At 38.8% G+C, this 14,030-nt stretch overlaps 1 protein-coding gene across 1 annotated transcript in view; it reads right to left on the bottom strand.

The window, feature by feature from the left end:
- The window catches only part of LOC103467996 (forkhead box protein J3), a 74,123-nt gene that overhangs the window by 31,535 nt on the left and 28,558 nt on the right, over positions 1–14,030 (bottom strand). The window contains exon 4 of the mRNA XM_008414780.2: positions 2,918–2,992. Within this exon, the coding sequence (XP_008413002.1) occupies positions 2,918–2,992 (75 nt within the window). The remainder of the gene's footprint in view (positions 1–2,917; positions 2,993–14,030) is intronic.

Here is a 14,030-nt window from a genome sequence, read left to right as displayed (position 1 = left end):
TGCGGCTTTTGGAGTAATGACCTTTTTCGATTCATTTCCCTGCACCATTCTCTTCACATCTTCACAAGGTCTTTTCTTATTGTCTTGGGGTTGATATGAACATTTTGTACCAAATCACATCCAGAATCTGTCTTCCCCCTAAACAGTATAAACATCAAATGGCCTTTACACTTGCAACAGATTGTAGGAAAAGATGAACATTGCAACATTTGAGTTGTGGCTCAAAGTACAACAACAGTTGGGACCCCATTAACCTCAAATTTTGTAAGTTAACCTATCAAAAGCCTACAAAGTCATGACATCATCATCTTGACTTCCTTGAACCGTTTACATCCGTTTGAATCTTCTGGACATAAAGTTACAAAACCTCTAAAATGTTCTCCCTCTCACTATTCTGGTACTTGGCACGCAGAAATAATTTTATAGATTTGAACTTACCTAAAACGTGAACATTTTTAGTGAGAAATAGCAATGCTGTTTTTGTTTTTCTAAAGCATGTCAATATCTCATCTTAACTGCGCAATGAGGGATAACATTTTGCCTTTTCATAGGTCCTTAATTTCCTCCTGGTTTCAGTTTGTGCAACATATTTCCTCCTCCCTCACCAGGAGAGCTGAAGCTGTAGGATAAATCTAAGAGGTTCTTCTTGGCCACACGTAGACGCAGCTCGGCTCCAACCCGCCTCCACCCTCCTCGCCGCCCTCATATTTCTTTCCTCTTCTCCTCCCCTTGTCTCTCAGTCCCACATCACTGAGCTGTACACAGCCAATTAACGTTAGCACATGCATGATTTAGCTTCACCCCTCTCTCTGCGGCTTCAAGCAGAACATGTACATTCAACTTCTCCACACACAGATGACCCCCTCACACACACACACACACCCTCTACCCTCCGTTCCCGGTGCCGAGGTATCGACCGCTTCGATCTTGGTAGTAAATTAAGGTGCTGCTCAGGTCCAAGTCAGGCTAATCAGGAGGGGAGCCACTCTCTTTGTGTCTTTCCAGACTATAGGCCTCCACTCAAGCTGAAGGATTTCCTCTGAATTATTTAAAGCTTCTTCCCCCCTAATTCATTTTTCAATGGCTCCAAAATCCCCACAGTCAGAAGAAACTCCTTCCACCAGCCCTCCTCCCCAAAACGAAATGAGCAGAGTTTTGAGAGTTCATTGAAAAGTTTTGGCTTTTTAGTTTTTTTTTTCTTTCTCTCTCTCTCTATAAAAGTTGTAGGTCAGCTCTTGCATTAATCCTGCGAAGGGTGGAAGTTTGAACATTTGAGCGTTTATTAAAAAATAATGTAAAGGCAAGCTTCAGTGATCAACCTTAATTATATACTCTCCCTCCCCGTCACCCCCCATCTGAGCCCAAGTCTTTCGATTCAGCACAAACAAGGACTTGACAAATTGTTGTTATCAAACTGCCGCTGCAGAAGTGGCTGTGGTAAAAAAAAAAAAAAAAAAGTAGTCTGCCTCGTAACCACAACAGCAGGAGCAGCAGGAGCAGCAAGAGCAGCAGCGCCAGGCGTGAAACATATCTAAAGCTTCCTGTGATTGTGTCCAGGAGAGAAAAGTCAGAGAAGAGAACTCTAATAAAGCATAACAGATGCATGAAAGGCCTTGGATATGAAGGTGTGTACCTACATATACTTATTATTCATTACTCCCCGTGCCACATTATTACTCGGCAGAATCAATATTGGAGGAGAAGCAGAACACAGAGAAAACCGCATTAGGCATTCACCACAGCTGGTTATGGAGTCACAAACTGCTTTTAAGTGCACAGGGCATGTGTGTGTGGGGGGGGTGTGTGTGTGTGTGTGTGCGTGTGCGGGGGAATGTGCGTGTGTGTGTGCCTGTGGGTATTCCTATGTAAAATGTAGGCAGAAATTTTTTCGGGGTCGCTGTCCATTTTTCTCCACCAGAAGTCAAAATTCCATATTTATTCGCATAAATATGGAAGTTCCCAATTTTGTTTAAGCTAATTTTTATGAATAAATCAAAAAGTTTGGTATGGATTCATTTCAGAAATTTCAAATGTAGTTCAGATTTGGATGGATAGATGGAAATTAGTTTTCTACTCAGAAAAAGTTCAACATTTCAAATACAATGCAATATTTACTGTCCCTCAGTGCTTCAGTATGTATATTATATTTGAACATACTCCATTCGTTTTTTCCATCCTCATCAACAAGACTAAATTGGTAAAAGCCTCCGTATAGAGCTCTTGTTTAATTAGCCTCATCATAAATATCACAGATCTGATTCTTCCATATGTTTCAGACAAAGTTCTGATGGTTCCAAGAATTTCTAAAAGTAGAATGGCAAGCAGATTTTTTTTTTTTTTTAAGTTATCAGGCTGGTCTCCTGTCAAACCAACTCAGTTTTCTTTGTGAGGCAGACCAGGTTCGAAGCTTTCTTTTTTGACAAAGTTTTTAGTTACAGTGGCTTATGAAAATCCTCTGCAACTTTCTGTAGCTATGCTGATATGGGCCAAGGACACCGGCGAACATACTGGCCAATTGTCTTCACTCTGCCGCTTCCTACTACTCTCCAATTGTGCATTATCTAGAATAATTGATGTTTCATTATCTCCGTTTTTGCTCTTTACAGAAGTTACTTGTGACCCAAAGTAATAAATTAGAACATCAAATATGAGCCTGAATTTAAATCTGACTGAATGATTGAACTGATCTAATTACACACAGTAAATTGGATTTGTCTTAAAAAAAAAAAAAAAGTTTCTTGAAATTACGCATGTTTTTAATTGAATGCAATTGAATTTATTTTTCCAGACTTAGCCCTGTTTGTACCACATTTAAGATCATTTCCCAAAATGTACTTCTTTTTCTTTTTCAATTACACAATGAACCGAATTCAACAGGACCTTTTAAGTCACATCATGCTGGTCTGACCATACTTACTTTCCCAGGGTCGTCTTTGGAGCGAGGCACTTTGAGAAAACACTTGTTCAATGACAAGTTGTGTCGGATAGAATTCTGTAGGAAAAAAAGAGAGAAAAGAAATAAATGACAAAGTGGTAAATTAACATCAACTGCACCTTTTTAGTGCTGATAACTTTGTGCTTTTAGAGTTTTGGTGGTTCTACCAGGAGACGGGCACATAGTTACTTTGACTTGATCAAGAGTCTTAATTTGTCATATTTTTTATGCTGTCATATTTCTTGCTTATAGATTCACAAGAAAGATTTGAAATCAAGAATGCTTTTGCAAATGCACTTGTTTTCTCAACTTAGGACCTTCAAAAATGTCCAAGATGGCGCAGGCGTAAGATCCTGATCCTGATCGTTTCCATCATTTCCCACTGCAAACCATCTTGGCTGCACTCAAAGTGGAGCAATATAGGCTGCCATTATTCAATCAGGGAGTTTTGCTAACCCAATTTGAGCATTTTCATTATCAAATTTATTACCGCAGAGTCCAAACAAACAGCTATTTGAAAACCCATATGTCATTTATAATTTGATTGCTTTTCAGCAGCCGACAAAAACAAGCAACAATAATAAAGTCAAAAATATTTGGACAGTTGAAACAATTTTCTGGAGTCAGTATAAAAGTTAGTTTTTGTTGTTTTTGTTTTTTTAAATTAGCCCTCACATCTTCCAGTGTTCCTCTTTTCATTTAATTTTTTCTAAGTAATCAAAATATCACTTAGGGAAATCTAGCGAGACTGTAAAGAAGAAAAACTTGTTTGCATTATTAGAAATGTAAGTTGGTCAAAGGAAACCCAGCAGTTAAAAGGCAGCTTTACAGTATAAGGACACATGCTAATGAGCATCAGAGAGCTAAAGCATGATTCACTGCTGTATTTCGAGACAATGTGGGTATTAAACACTTCTGATGGAGCTGAGTCAGAGAGCACTGCAAGGTCAAATGAGTCTTCTTATGTTGCGCATCTAGTTGCAATGAAAAAAGGCATAGCTTATGATTATGCAATGTAATACCAGGCCATGAAAGGCACACACACACACACACACAGAGATAAAGCTCTTACAAACACAAGTTACACAGGACCAAATAAAAGAAATTAATCAGCTTATAAATTTGAGAAACTACATATTCATTTTCAACACGACACAAGGCTCATATAGAGATTTTAGTCGTGTGTTTTTGCTTGATGCAAAATGACAAGTCACACAAAGGTGAAATCCAAGCAATTACTGCAGCAAAATGAAAACAGCTGGACTGTCGCAAACTGAATTAGATTCGTCTCCCGGACACATCTGAAACATATACTTGAAAAGGGGGAAGCTAAAACGCAAACTGCCACAGATAATTGACAAGCAAATACAATACCGGAGCCACGATTTGCAGTAATTGTGAGGCTGGACGCTTATATGATTTTCCAGTCTCGGGCGATACCTGGGTTTGAATGCGTTCTTTGAATACGCGAGGAGCTGTGGTAAAAGTAAAGCTTCGATCTCACTGGAATTATTGCAGCTTCTGCTTATTAAGTGTGCGTGTGTGTGTGTGTGTGTGTGTGCGTGTGTGTGTGTGTGCAGTGATGAGAGCGAGCTGATACTTCTGTTGGTGAGATCTCATAATATGTGAATTTTTGCGCGTGCGCGTGGGAGGAATGAGAGGAGAAAGGGAAAGGCAGAAGACCAGAGAGGGGGGCCAACAACAGTATACACTAACCTGACATGAACCTGTTCTCCCTTCAGGCTTCTGTTCTCCACTCATCTGCTGCTGCTAATTAATACCACTGGGGAGGAGGGGAGAAGATAGACGGATCGGAGGAGGGTTTTCTCTTTTTTTTTTCCTTCTCCATCTCCCTTGTTCTTCCGGCTCTACACAAGCCTTGTCTCTCCGGCAAAACCCATCTTCTCCCCGAGTCCGCAGCATATCGTAGCAGCCTGGTCCGCCTTTGCTTTGCCCCAAACCTCCCGAAGAAATGCTTCACCAGTTTTTGCTTTACTTGACAGGTCGCTGGCCGTCCATCAAGGAAAAGCGTGGCAATCAGGTGACTGAAAAAGGCAAACAGGAATTTTCTCTGCTCTTCCCACAGCCGCTGCAAACCCCCCATCTCCCAAAAAAAATTATATATACTATATATATATATATATCTCACGGACGGTGCCGCTTGATCAATCACAGAAAGTCCCTTCATTTCAGCAGCAAGCTTGACTTTGCTAACTTCTACCAACTTCTTTTTATGTTTTTATTTTTGTTGTTTATTTATGCACTATTTTTATAACCCAAGCAGTTTATGCACACCTGTGCACGTCTTGCAGCGTCTGCACAATCTTGTGTGTTTCAGACTTTGCACACTCTGGCATTTTCTTGTATGCTTGTCCTTTATCTTCGATGGTACTTAAGAAAAATTTCAACATTTTTTTTTTTAAATCACTCGAGCCAACAATAAAAAAAATCTCTTAGCGGCTTAAATTCAGTCCGTATAATGTCCCTAAAAGTTTTGGGGGAAAATTATTCCCACTGCGTGGAATCAAAAGTGGGGCCCCTGATGGGTCAACAGAGTTTAAAGTGATGATTTTTAGAGCCATTTCCTGGATTCAGCAGCGAGAGCAGCCATTTGAAAATCAGGCCCCAGTTTACACCTGAAGGAGTCTCTGGATAAAACGCCGAGCTCCCCGTGGGCTCATTGATGTGTGTGACATAACGCAACCCTGCTTCAAACATAACAAAAAGGTACCGGCTTCGTCTGGATGCATTAAAATGGTCAAACTGCAACGGAAACAGCTTCTATTCAGCAGACGAGGAGAAAAGAAAGAAGATCTCACAGCACAAATACTTGATATTGGTTTCCTTTTGAAAAAATAAAAGATGACTCGGAAGTCTTTGCTTTTTAATGTTTGAGTATGGACTTCCTCGCTTCGTGTGATTGCCTTTATGTGATTGGGCTCACAACTGCTGACGTCGTCGGTCGATTCGTCTTCAACAGTGTTTGTTGATTTGATGACATTTCAAATAACTTTGGTGGATAGCTTAAAACAGCCATAGATAACAGATAATGTCCAGCCCCAACAAAAAAAATCCTTTTACATATTTTAAATGAACAGCAAGTAGATGTCTGGAGACGACAGACATCGCCCACTATCAGTATGTCTTGCTCCCTCCCGAAGACAAACGAACTTTAATATTGCAAACACTTAACACAGGAACCGGAAGACATTTTAAATATCCAATATAAAACACAACAAAAGAAAAACAATAAATAAGACGGAACCGCTTACAACCAAAACCATAAATGAAATGTTTCAGAATGTAAAAAAAAAAAAAAAAAGCATATTAATCATCAGAATCAAGCTCATTTTAATTTATTTAGAGATTAATTGAATAATTGATTATTGGGACAGGCTTAATTGCCCCAGTGTATTATAAGCCTGGCGGGCCACCAGGCTTTACTTGTGCCCCCACCAGGCTAAGCATTGATTATTTATTTAAGTCTCTTTAAAATGTTTGCATTTTTTAAGACTTTATAGTTGATGTTCAGGTATTAATCTTTCAATCTTTCAATAATACATCATTATCAAGTGATATTTTAAAATTTCCCGTCAATTTTTAAAAGAATTTAACTCAAAAACACGACAGGCTGCAGGCTGAATGACCGCCCTCGCACCCAACCACTGGGCTTAGCAGGTTTTCTGGGGGAAACCTTGCAATATTTAAAATTTACTTCAATATAAATATACATTTCCTCTTTAATTATGTCCATAAAAATAACATACCCACTTTTTAGTTTTTCCTGCTGTTAGCTGCAAGAAACAAAACCATTCTTTATTACAGACAGACGCAAGGACATTAGGTGCTGCGCTTGCATGTGTGTGCGTGTGTATGTGTGTGTGTGTGAATGCATCTAATTATAAAAACATACATAAAACGATTCTCCTTCTACCTGGAAAGCATCAATCCGAGCCAGCTTGCTCGCACAGATTGCAAATGTACAGTTTGTGCGTCTAAATATAAACTGCATGAGTGAATGTCTTTTTTTCCCCCCCCTCATATTACAGAAACTATAATCTTTCAGTGAATGGGGATAGTCACCATCAATAAATGTACTGATTAGCAGTGCTGTGAAGTAAGATAATGAAATCCACCGCTGCATCCTCCTTCCACCCACTCCTTGCTCGGCTTGATTAATGAGCTTTCTGGGCCTCGCTGGGGCAACGCCATCACTGCCCAGCAGCTGATGGACCACACAAGCATTTGGCATTGTGTGTGAGCGTGTCTGAGTGTCTTTAAAACACACACAGGAAGGATAATGTGTAAGATCGGTGGGGGGAGGAGGGGATCTTGTAACTCTGCCATGAACTAAACTACATGAACACTTTCTCTTTTAATGTTTCCATGACATATGAAGCCGAACCATAAATGCATTTTTGTTGGACTGTTATCTGTAGATGAGAAAATACTTAGGATTCTTGTTCATTTCGTCCAAATAAAACTGATAGTGGTTTTTACGAAGACATAAAATTATACTGAGAATTAAGTGTAATAGCAGCAGGCAAACATAATTTCTGGGTTTTAATATCTTCCACACAGAAATAATCATTTGATAAAATATTTATATATTCATCATCAATAATCTACAGTATTTAGTTCTTAAAACAAATTAAACTGACATTAACTACTAATGTTACAAAGTCTATGAAATCTACGGGGATTTTAAATGATTAAACCAGCCTGCACTGCAACTACGGCTTCTGGATGTCTCTACTGTAGATTTAGGTAGATAGACGAAATCTTTACTAAGGCTCGTTTGTGAAGCAACTCAAGTTCAGTCGCACTGGAAGGAGAGCATCTGTGATCAGACAGTTTCAAGTCTTGACACAAATAATCAGTCATATTTAGGCCAGGACTTTGACAGAGCCATCCTAACACATGGATATATTTTATCTAAGCTACTCTACAGCAGCTCTGGTTGTTTGTTTGGGGCTGTTGTCCTGATGGAAGGTGGATCTCTGATCCAGTTTCGAGTCTTTTACAGAATCTAACAGCTTTCCTTCCAGGATTGTCCTGCATCCATCTCTGCCCACCTTCCCATCAACTCTGACCTGCTTTCACTTCCCTGATAAATAAAAAGCATCCACTCGGCATATATTGCTGCCACCTTCATGTTTTGCAATGGATTTGGTATTTTCAAGTTAATATAAAGTCAGTTTTATACCAGACATTGCAATTAACTTACTGGTAAAAAAAAAAAAAAAAAAAAAAAGTTACTCATCTGAGCATCTTCTTTCACATTGTCCACATGTCCCTTTTATGCCAACTGGAAAACTTTTTTTTTTATAAAAAAAAAAAAAAAAAAGGTTTTCTTGCTAGTCTTAAATAAGGCTAAAAGTGTGGAGACTAGAAGTTGTCCTCTTAAAACACAGCAACCCTCACCACCACTCTTCTCAGAATTTTTGACGAACAAATTTTAGCAAGCATTAATTTTCCTCTCCATCACTTTGATGCAACCTGCAGCTCTAAAGCCACTTGTGGCTCTTTGGTCCCTCCACTGTGACTCTTACAAAACCAAAACGGAAATATTGCTTTTTATAGATCAACGAGAAATTGTCAGTAGGTTCTAATGCAAAATCTGCATATTATATCTACAACAGGCATTTAAACTAGCTTCAAACTATGCTACTTATCTTTCTTCATTTCCATATTTATAGAAAAGGCTCATCATTCTAATGTTTTTTTTTGCCTTTGTAATACAGGATTTATTGCAAAAGAATCCTCTTTTACAAAAAAGATTCTTTTGAAGCAGAATCTAATATATATTAGTTTAAATTTGGTAGCTTTCATAATAAAACCTTTGATGTAGTAAATCCTTTTATGCGGCTCTAGGAGAGTTGTATTTTGTAGCAACAGGGTCAAATGTGTTTCTTTGAATGGAAAATGTTGCTAGATTTTTGTTGGTCTACAGCAGACCTTGAGGGTGGATGTCAGGAAACTTTCACACCTGTCCCTGGTCCAAACACACCTGAATCAGTCATTCTGGATCACCTCCTCAGGATGCAGTGAACGTCTCCAGAGTCCTGCCAATGATCTCATTATCTGACTAAGTCAAGTTGAAGCACAGATGAAACTCAAAGTTGCAGGACACCAGCACTCGAGGCTAAGATTTGAAACCCCTTGGTCCACGGCGTAAAATCTCAATAAAATAAAGTTAATGGTAATAATATGACGACCCATAAAAAGGTCTAAGGGGTATGAATACTCGAGACAGACTGGAACAATTAGCTTTTTTACAAGTAGACATAAAATCTATTCTGTTTTATACTTTTAAAACCGAGTGTGTCAACCGGGATTAAGCACGTGCTGAAAACTCTCAGTTGTCTCATTCCCACAGGAAAAATGTCTAATAAATGTTTGGTTCTTAAGCGCTGGTGCACATATTGTATCATTAAATAATGACTTTTGTCTGACTAAAATCGTGTATACGCAGACAAAAAAACGCACCTGCGCGCGTGTTCATTTTATAATCTCCTGTTTTCATCTACCGTTTCAGAGGCGGAAGATTTACAGTTCTGTTGCAGGAAAATAAGGTCAAATTTCCATTTTTAAACATTTATTACTTATGTCAGGCTCCGTGAGTGTACATATAATTTGCACATTTATCACGCCGAAGCTTAATATGGACTGCAACATCTTGAACTTGAAGAGGTTAGTTACGTAAAGCAGGCTTGATAACCGTGAATGACTTCTTGAAGAAATGCAACGTGATACGATGTGATGTGTGTGTAAAATATGTGTTAGTAGGTACAGCATGCCAAGGTCAAATCAGAGAGCAGTTTTCTCGCTGTAGGCATATGAGACAAGGTGAGTGTTGTTTGCGGCGGCACACCAAGGAAACGAGGAGAAGACTGACGTTATGTTAAGTTTGGCTGATTTGGGTCATGACGTCTGAGTTCAGCACATGAGAGAATGATTCCTCTGAAGTCATTTCAAAAAGGCTGACAGTAATAAATCAGAAGCTCAAAACAAAAAACTTGTAATATTATCCAAAACAATCAAACCTGAACACAAATGAAGGTTTCCCTCAGAACTTCTTGGACATAGTTTGGGGACAATTTAAGCACAGTCAGATTATTTGTGTGAATGCAATGCATCCTGGAATCACTCGCTGACCTGATGTGGCTCTTCTTTGAGAAACAAAGCTGTTTTTAAATCTGACGCTACTGTCAGGTAATTTAAAACAACTAAACAGCTATCGGATAAAACAATCCAAAGTTAAACAATTTCAATAATAAGATCTGTATTGTAATGTTTGTTTCACTCAGTTGTGGTGCAAAATATTCCCACGATGGCCATCAGTCAAATGCTGACTTGCATAATAAAGATCCATACTTAAACTGACAGTAAGCCATCATCTACTGCTGTTTATGGCTAAAAATCTTCAGTGTCTTAATGTTGACACTGAGCTTTGTTAAGTCGCACAAATGAATTAATTTTCTACTCCCGTATTGCGTGTGTTAGATCTGAAGGACGCACTATTAGGTAGTTTTGAAGGTGAACTAACTCGGGGGTTGTTTTTTTAGCTTAAGTGCCTGCAAACACAAAAACAAGCGACCCAGGTGAACCCCAACTGTGTCCAACCTTGAATAATACAGCGCAGCTGACTGAATGTATTTTGAGCACAGAACAATAGCAGTAGTTCCTAATGTTGAACACTGGTGTTTACAGTCCATGGTCACGACTATGTGTTCATTTGTATGCAAAAAGGGGTAAATGAGATCTGATCACTAGCAATGTTTTTAATGCCAATCTGAATGGTTGTACTTGAGGCGTGTCTACCCGCATGTGAGTGACCAAAGAAAGATGTTAATACTAGGATGAACACTGGCTAAAGTGTCATTCCAAATCAGGAAAAAAAAAGTGGTTTATATATATATAAACAGTTTGGATGCACAGAGAAATGGACTAGAGTTATAGGTTAGCTTGTTCGTCAAACAAGAGTAGCAGATCATGCTAATTGTTGAGACTTTTCTCAAGTACATTGTATATAGGATAAAGTTTCTGTCCTTCTTTATAACCCAAGCAATTAGAACGTTCTCTTCCACCATTTACACCTCGGACACACACAGCTCACAATGAGAAATGATTAATACGAGAACCATTTTTTTTTATATGTGTAAAATATTTTTGTCCCATTGCAGTAATTTCATTTAATTTAATCAGCTTGACTCCTACTATCTGGTAATACGATTCAGATATGTTAGAACAGGGATGCCCACAGCATCACAGGTTGTTCACCATGCTTACAGTAACACTTAGTATGAAAGTGCCTTATTACTGATTTCCACTTTTGTGTACCTCAAAGCCACCTGGACTGATGTAGAAAAGCTTAATCATTGTCTCCTTAGCAGATGGTTTCAGCAAACGTGTCTGTAGAGTTTAGTAAACTCCATATGTTTATGTTTGCAAAGCTAAAACAGGAAATACTTTTTTTCTGGTTTCACTCTACACAAAGAAAAGCAGTTGGCATGTATCTAGCATTTAATGATTGCTTGGGAAAAATGATGACTTCGACAAGCAACCCTCCGCTGCAGTTCTCTTAGTTAGTTTTATAGATGTTTTTTTTTCCTGTGTGCGATTATGTTACTGTAATACAAATGAATTAATTTCAAGGATTTTTAATTGTCTTTACCAGGTGTGAAAAAATAACCGTCTTTCTCCCTAATTTAATTTCAATCATTTCACCACAAATTTAGAAGCAGAAGGGTAAAAAAAAAAAAAAAAAGAAAATCCAATTAATATTATATTTGCAGGTAAACTTTCAAACTGCTTGACAGCCATACAGATTATTTTACAGAAAAATAAAATGCTATTCAGGTTTTTTTTTTTCTTTTTTCTTTTCCCAGTATCTTGCAGATCTGTGACATTTACATTCATCTGATCTTCGGTCCCAGGACAGACATTGATCTTTAGGTTGAATCATCCATCAACAGATTTGCTGTTTAGGGAAGGGATGTCTTCTTCCGTATAAGGACGACGAACGATTAAAGCGACCAAAACTTTACAAGATGACATTTAAAGGATGTGAGGGATCAAAAATGTGGGTCCACTGTGGCGTTATGCGATGGATTGCGAGATTTAGAGGCTGGGATGAAAAACAGTTTCAGTGTACCTTGGTAAGCTGTAATAAACAGCCTGAAAGTTTTTTGTCGGTTTTTTTTTTTTGAGCAAGGTAAAATATGAGCCTTTTGTGCCTGTGTGCATTGTGTAGAACCCTGAGAAATGTCTACTGATGTGTGTGTTTGCGGGGAGACCGGAGTCAAAGGCCAAAAGGTTTGCTGGCAGGAGTGTTAACCTGTGTCCACAGGCACACACACCCAGCAGTATTCAGGAGGGTCCAGTGCCCTACAGGTGTGTGCCATGGTGTTAAAAAATAAAATAGAAAGGTAACCCGTGTGCATCTGCAAACAGAAAAGAAACAAAAAGAAAAAGGAAGAAATGGCAGGAGAAGAGAAAAAGAAGACTTTACTACCTTTCAGCTGAGCCATGCAGAGCATAAAGAAAGAGTAAGATGTGGTACAGTTTGAAGGCAAAGAGGAAAAAGAAGCCGAGGAGAAGGGAGGGTGCGCTAAAAAGAAACAGGGAGCAGGAGTCGGCTGGAGGAGGCAGTTCGGGGTACGTGCGCATACGGACAGGTGTCTTAGATGTGAGAGCCTCCCGAGTTCTGAGCATCATTGAAATGCCGCCTTATTATATCCTGATGCTGACAGAGTGACAGACGCTCGGTGAGCATGCAGGGCTGAATACAAGACGGTATTTTAAACCCCATCTTATACATATTCATTTCATTTGATAGGCCCTTCCCCCACACTCTACTTTTCCTCACACACGTCGACTATGAGGAAAAGGTGAATTTCCTAACGGTGTGTGTGTGTGCCTGAAAAACGCGTATCTGTAGGCTGGATTTCTGCGTTTTGTTTGTATGCCTGAGCACGTTAGCAGACACGGTGTTGGTCAAAAGTTTACATATGTGCCACGTCGGCCTGATGTCATATAAACCGAGAAAGTAATCACAGCTAGCATGGAATTTTAATTTTGGCACCAAGTGATCATAAAAAAATAACATCATCCTCCATATGTGGTGTCAGGTGTTGTTCTGAAAAGTCAGGAAAAGTGGGAAGAAGACGAGGGGGGAAGCAGCAGGATAACCCCTGGTTTTGAATTAATGGATGGTGTGTGGAAATACTTTAGATTCTAAAACAAAGACGTGGACTGAAAATACATGATTTGTAAGGTTTGCAACTCGGCGGTGCCTGCACCAATCAGCAGCGCAACACATCTGAGCAGCTACATCAAATTTAAACTTGTGAGTCATTAGGTTACTGGAATTCAACATATTTAGACAAAAAGTAGGTCATGAATCCCAATTCTGTTTCTTGAGAAAGAGTGCACTTGATTGTTTTTTTTTTCCTGTGGTCCCACAGTAAAGGGAGTTGCATAAGAAGGTGCCCCACACTTTTTCCAGATCTTTACTTATAATATTGTTGAAAACTAAATATAATTTTCTATAATTATGAGCTACATTGTGCTTATGTGATCCATAAAATCTGAGAGCAGAGCGATACACTGTTGTTCTAACCCACTTAAACCCAGTATATAACTGAACACGGAACCATTAAGACAGCCTGCCTTGTTTGTTAATGAAAGCTTTTACTTTATGAGTCACTTGTATGGTTTTTTTTTCTTCTTATGATGCATGTAGAGTGAAAAAAATAGAGGTAAAAGAGACTTACTAAATAGAAAACATGAATAATAAATACAATATGGGATTCAGAGGGAGCAGCGCTTATGAATAAAGGTATTTTTTGCCAATTTGGGACTGGCTCTAGAAGGAAATTGGCTTTCACATCACATTCCTTCAAGCCACAAACTTTTATTGTGAAATAAATACAATGGCTAAAATAAGAACAGACCCTCAAAACCATAAAAACAAGACATTGAAAAGGCAGAGAAATATAGTTAATGAAATGCAGTGCATTAGCTGCAATTGCATGTGTATTGTTTACACGACACTTAGATCTTGAGAGCAAAAACCTCAGCTATAGTCCGT

This window comes from Poecilia reticulata, linkage group LG7, assembly GCF_000633615.1.
Source record: "Poecilia reticulata strain Guanapo linkage group LG7, Guppy_female_1.0+MT, whole genome shotgun sequence".
NCBI classification, from domain to species: domain Eukaryota; kingdom Metazoa; phylum Chordata; class Actinopteri; order Cyprinodontiformes; family Poeciliidae; genus Poecilia; species Poecilia reticulata.
This window is presented reverse-complemented; position numbering and strand designations above follow the sequence as displayed.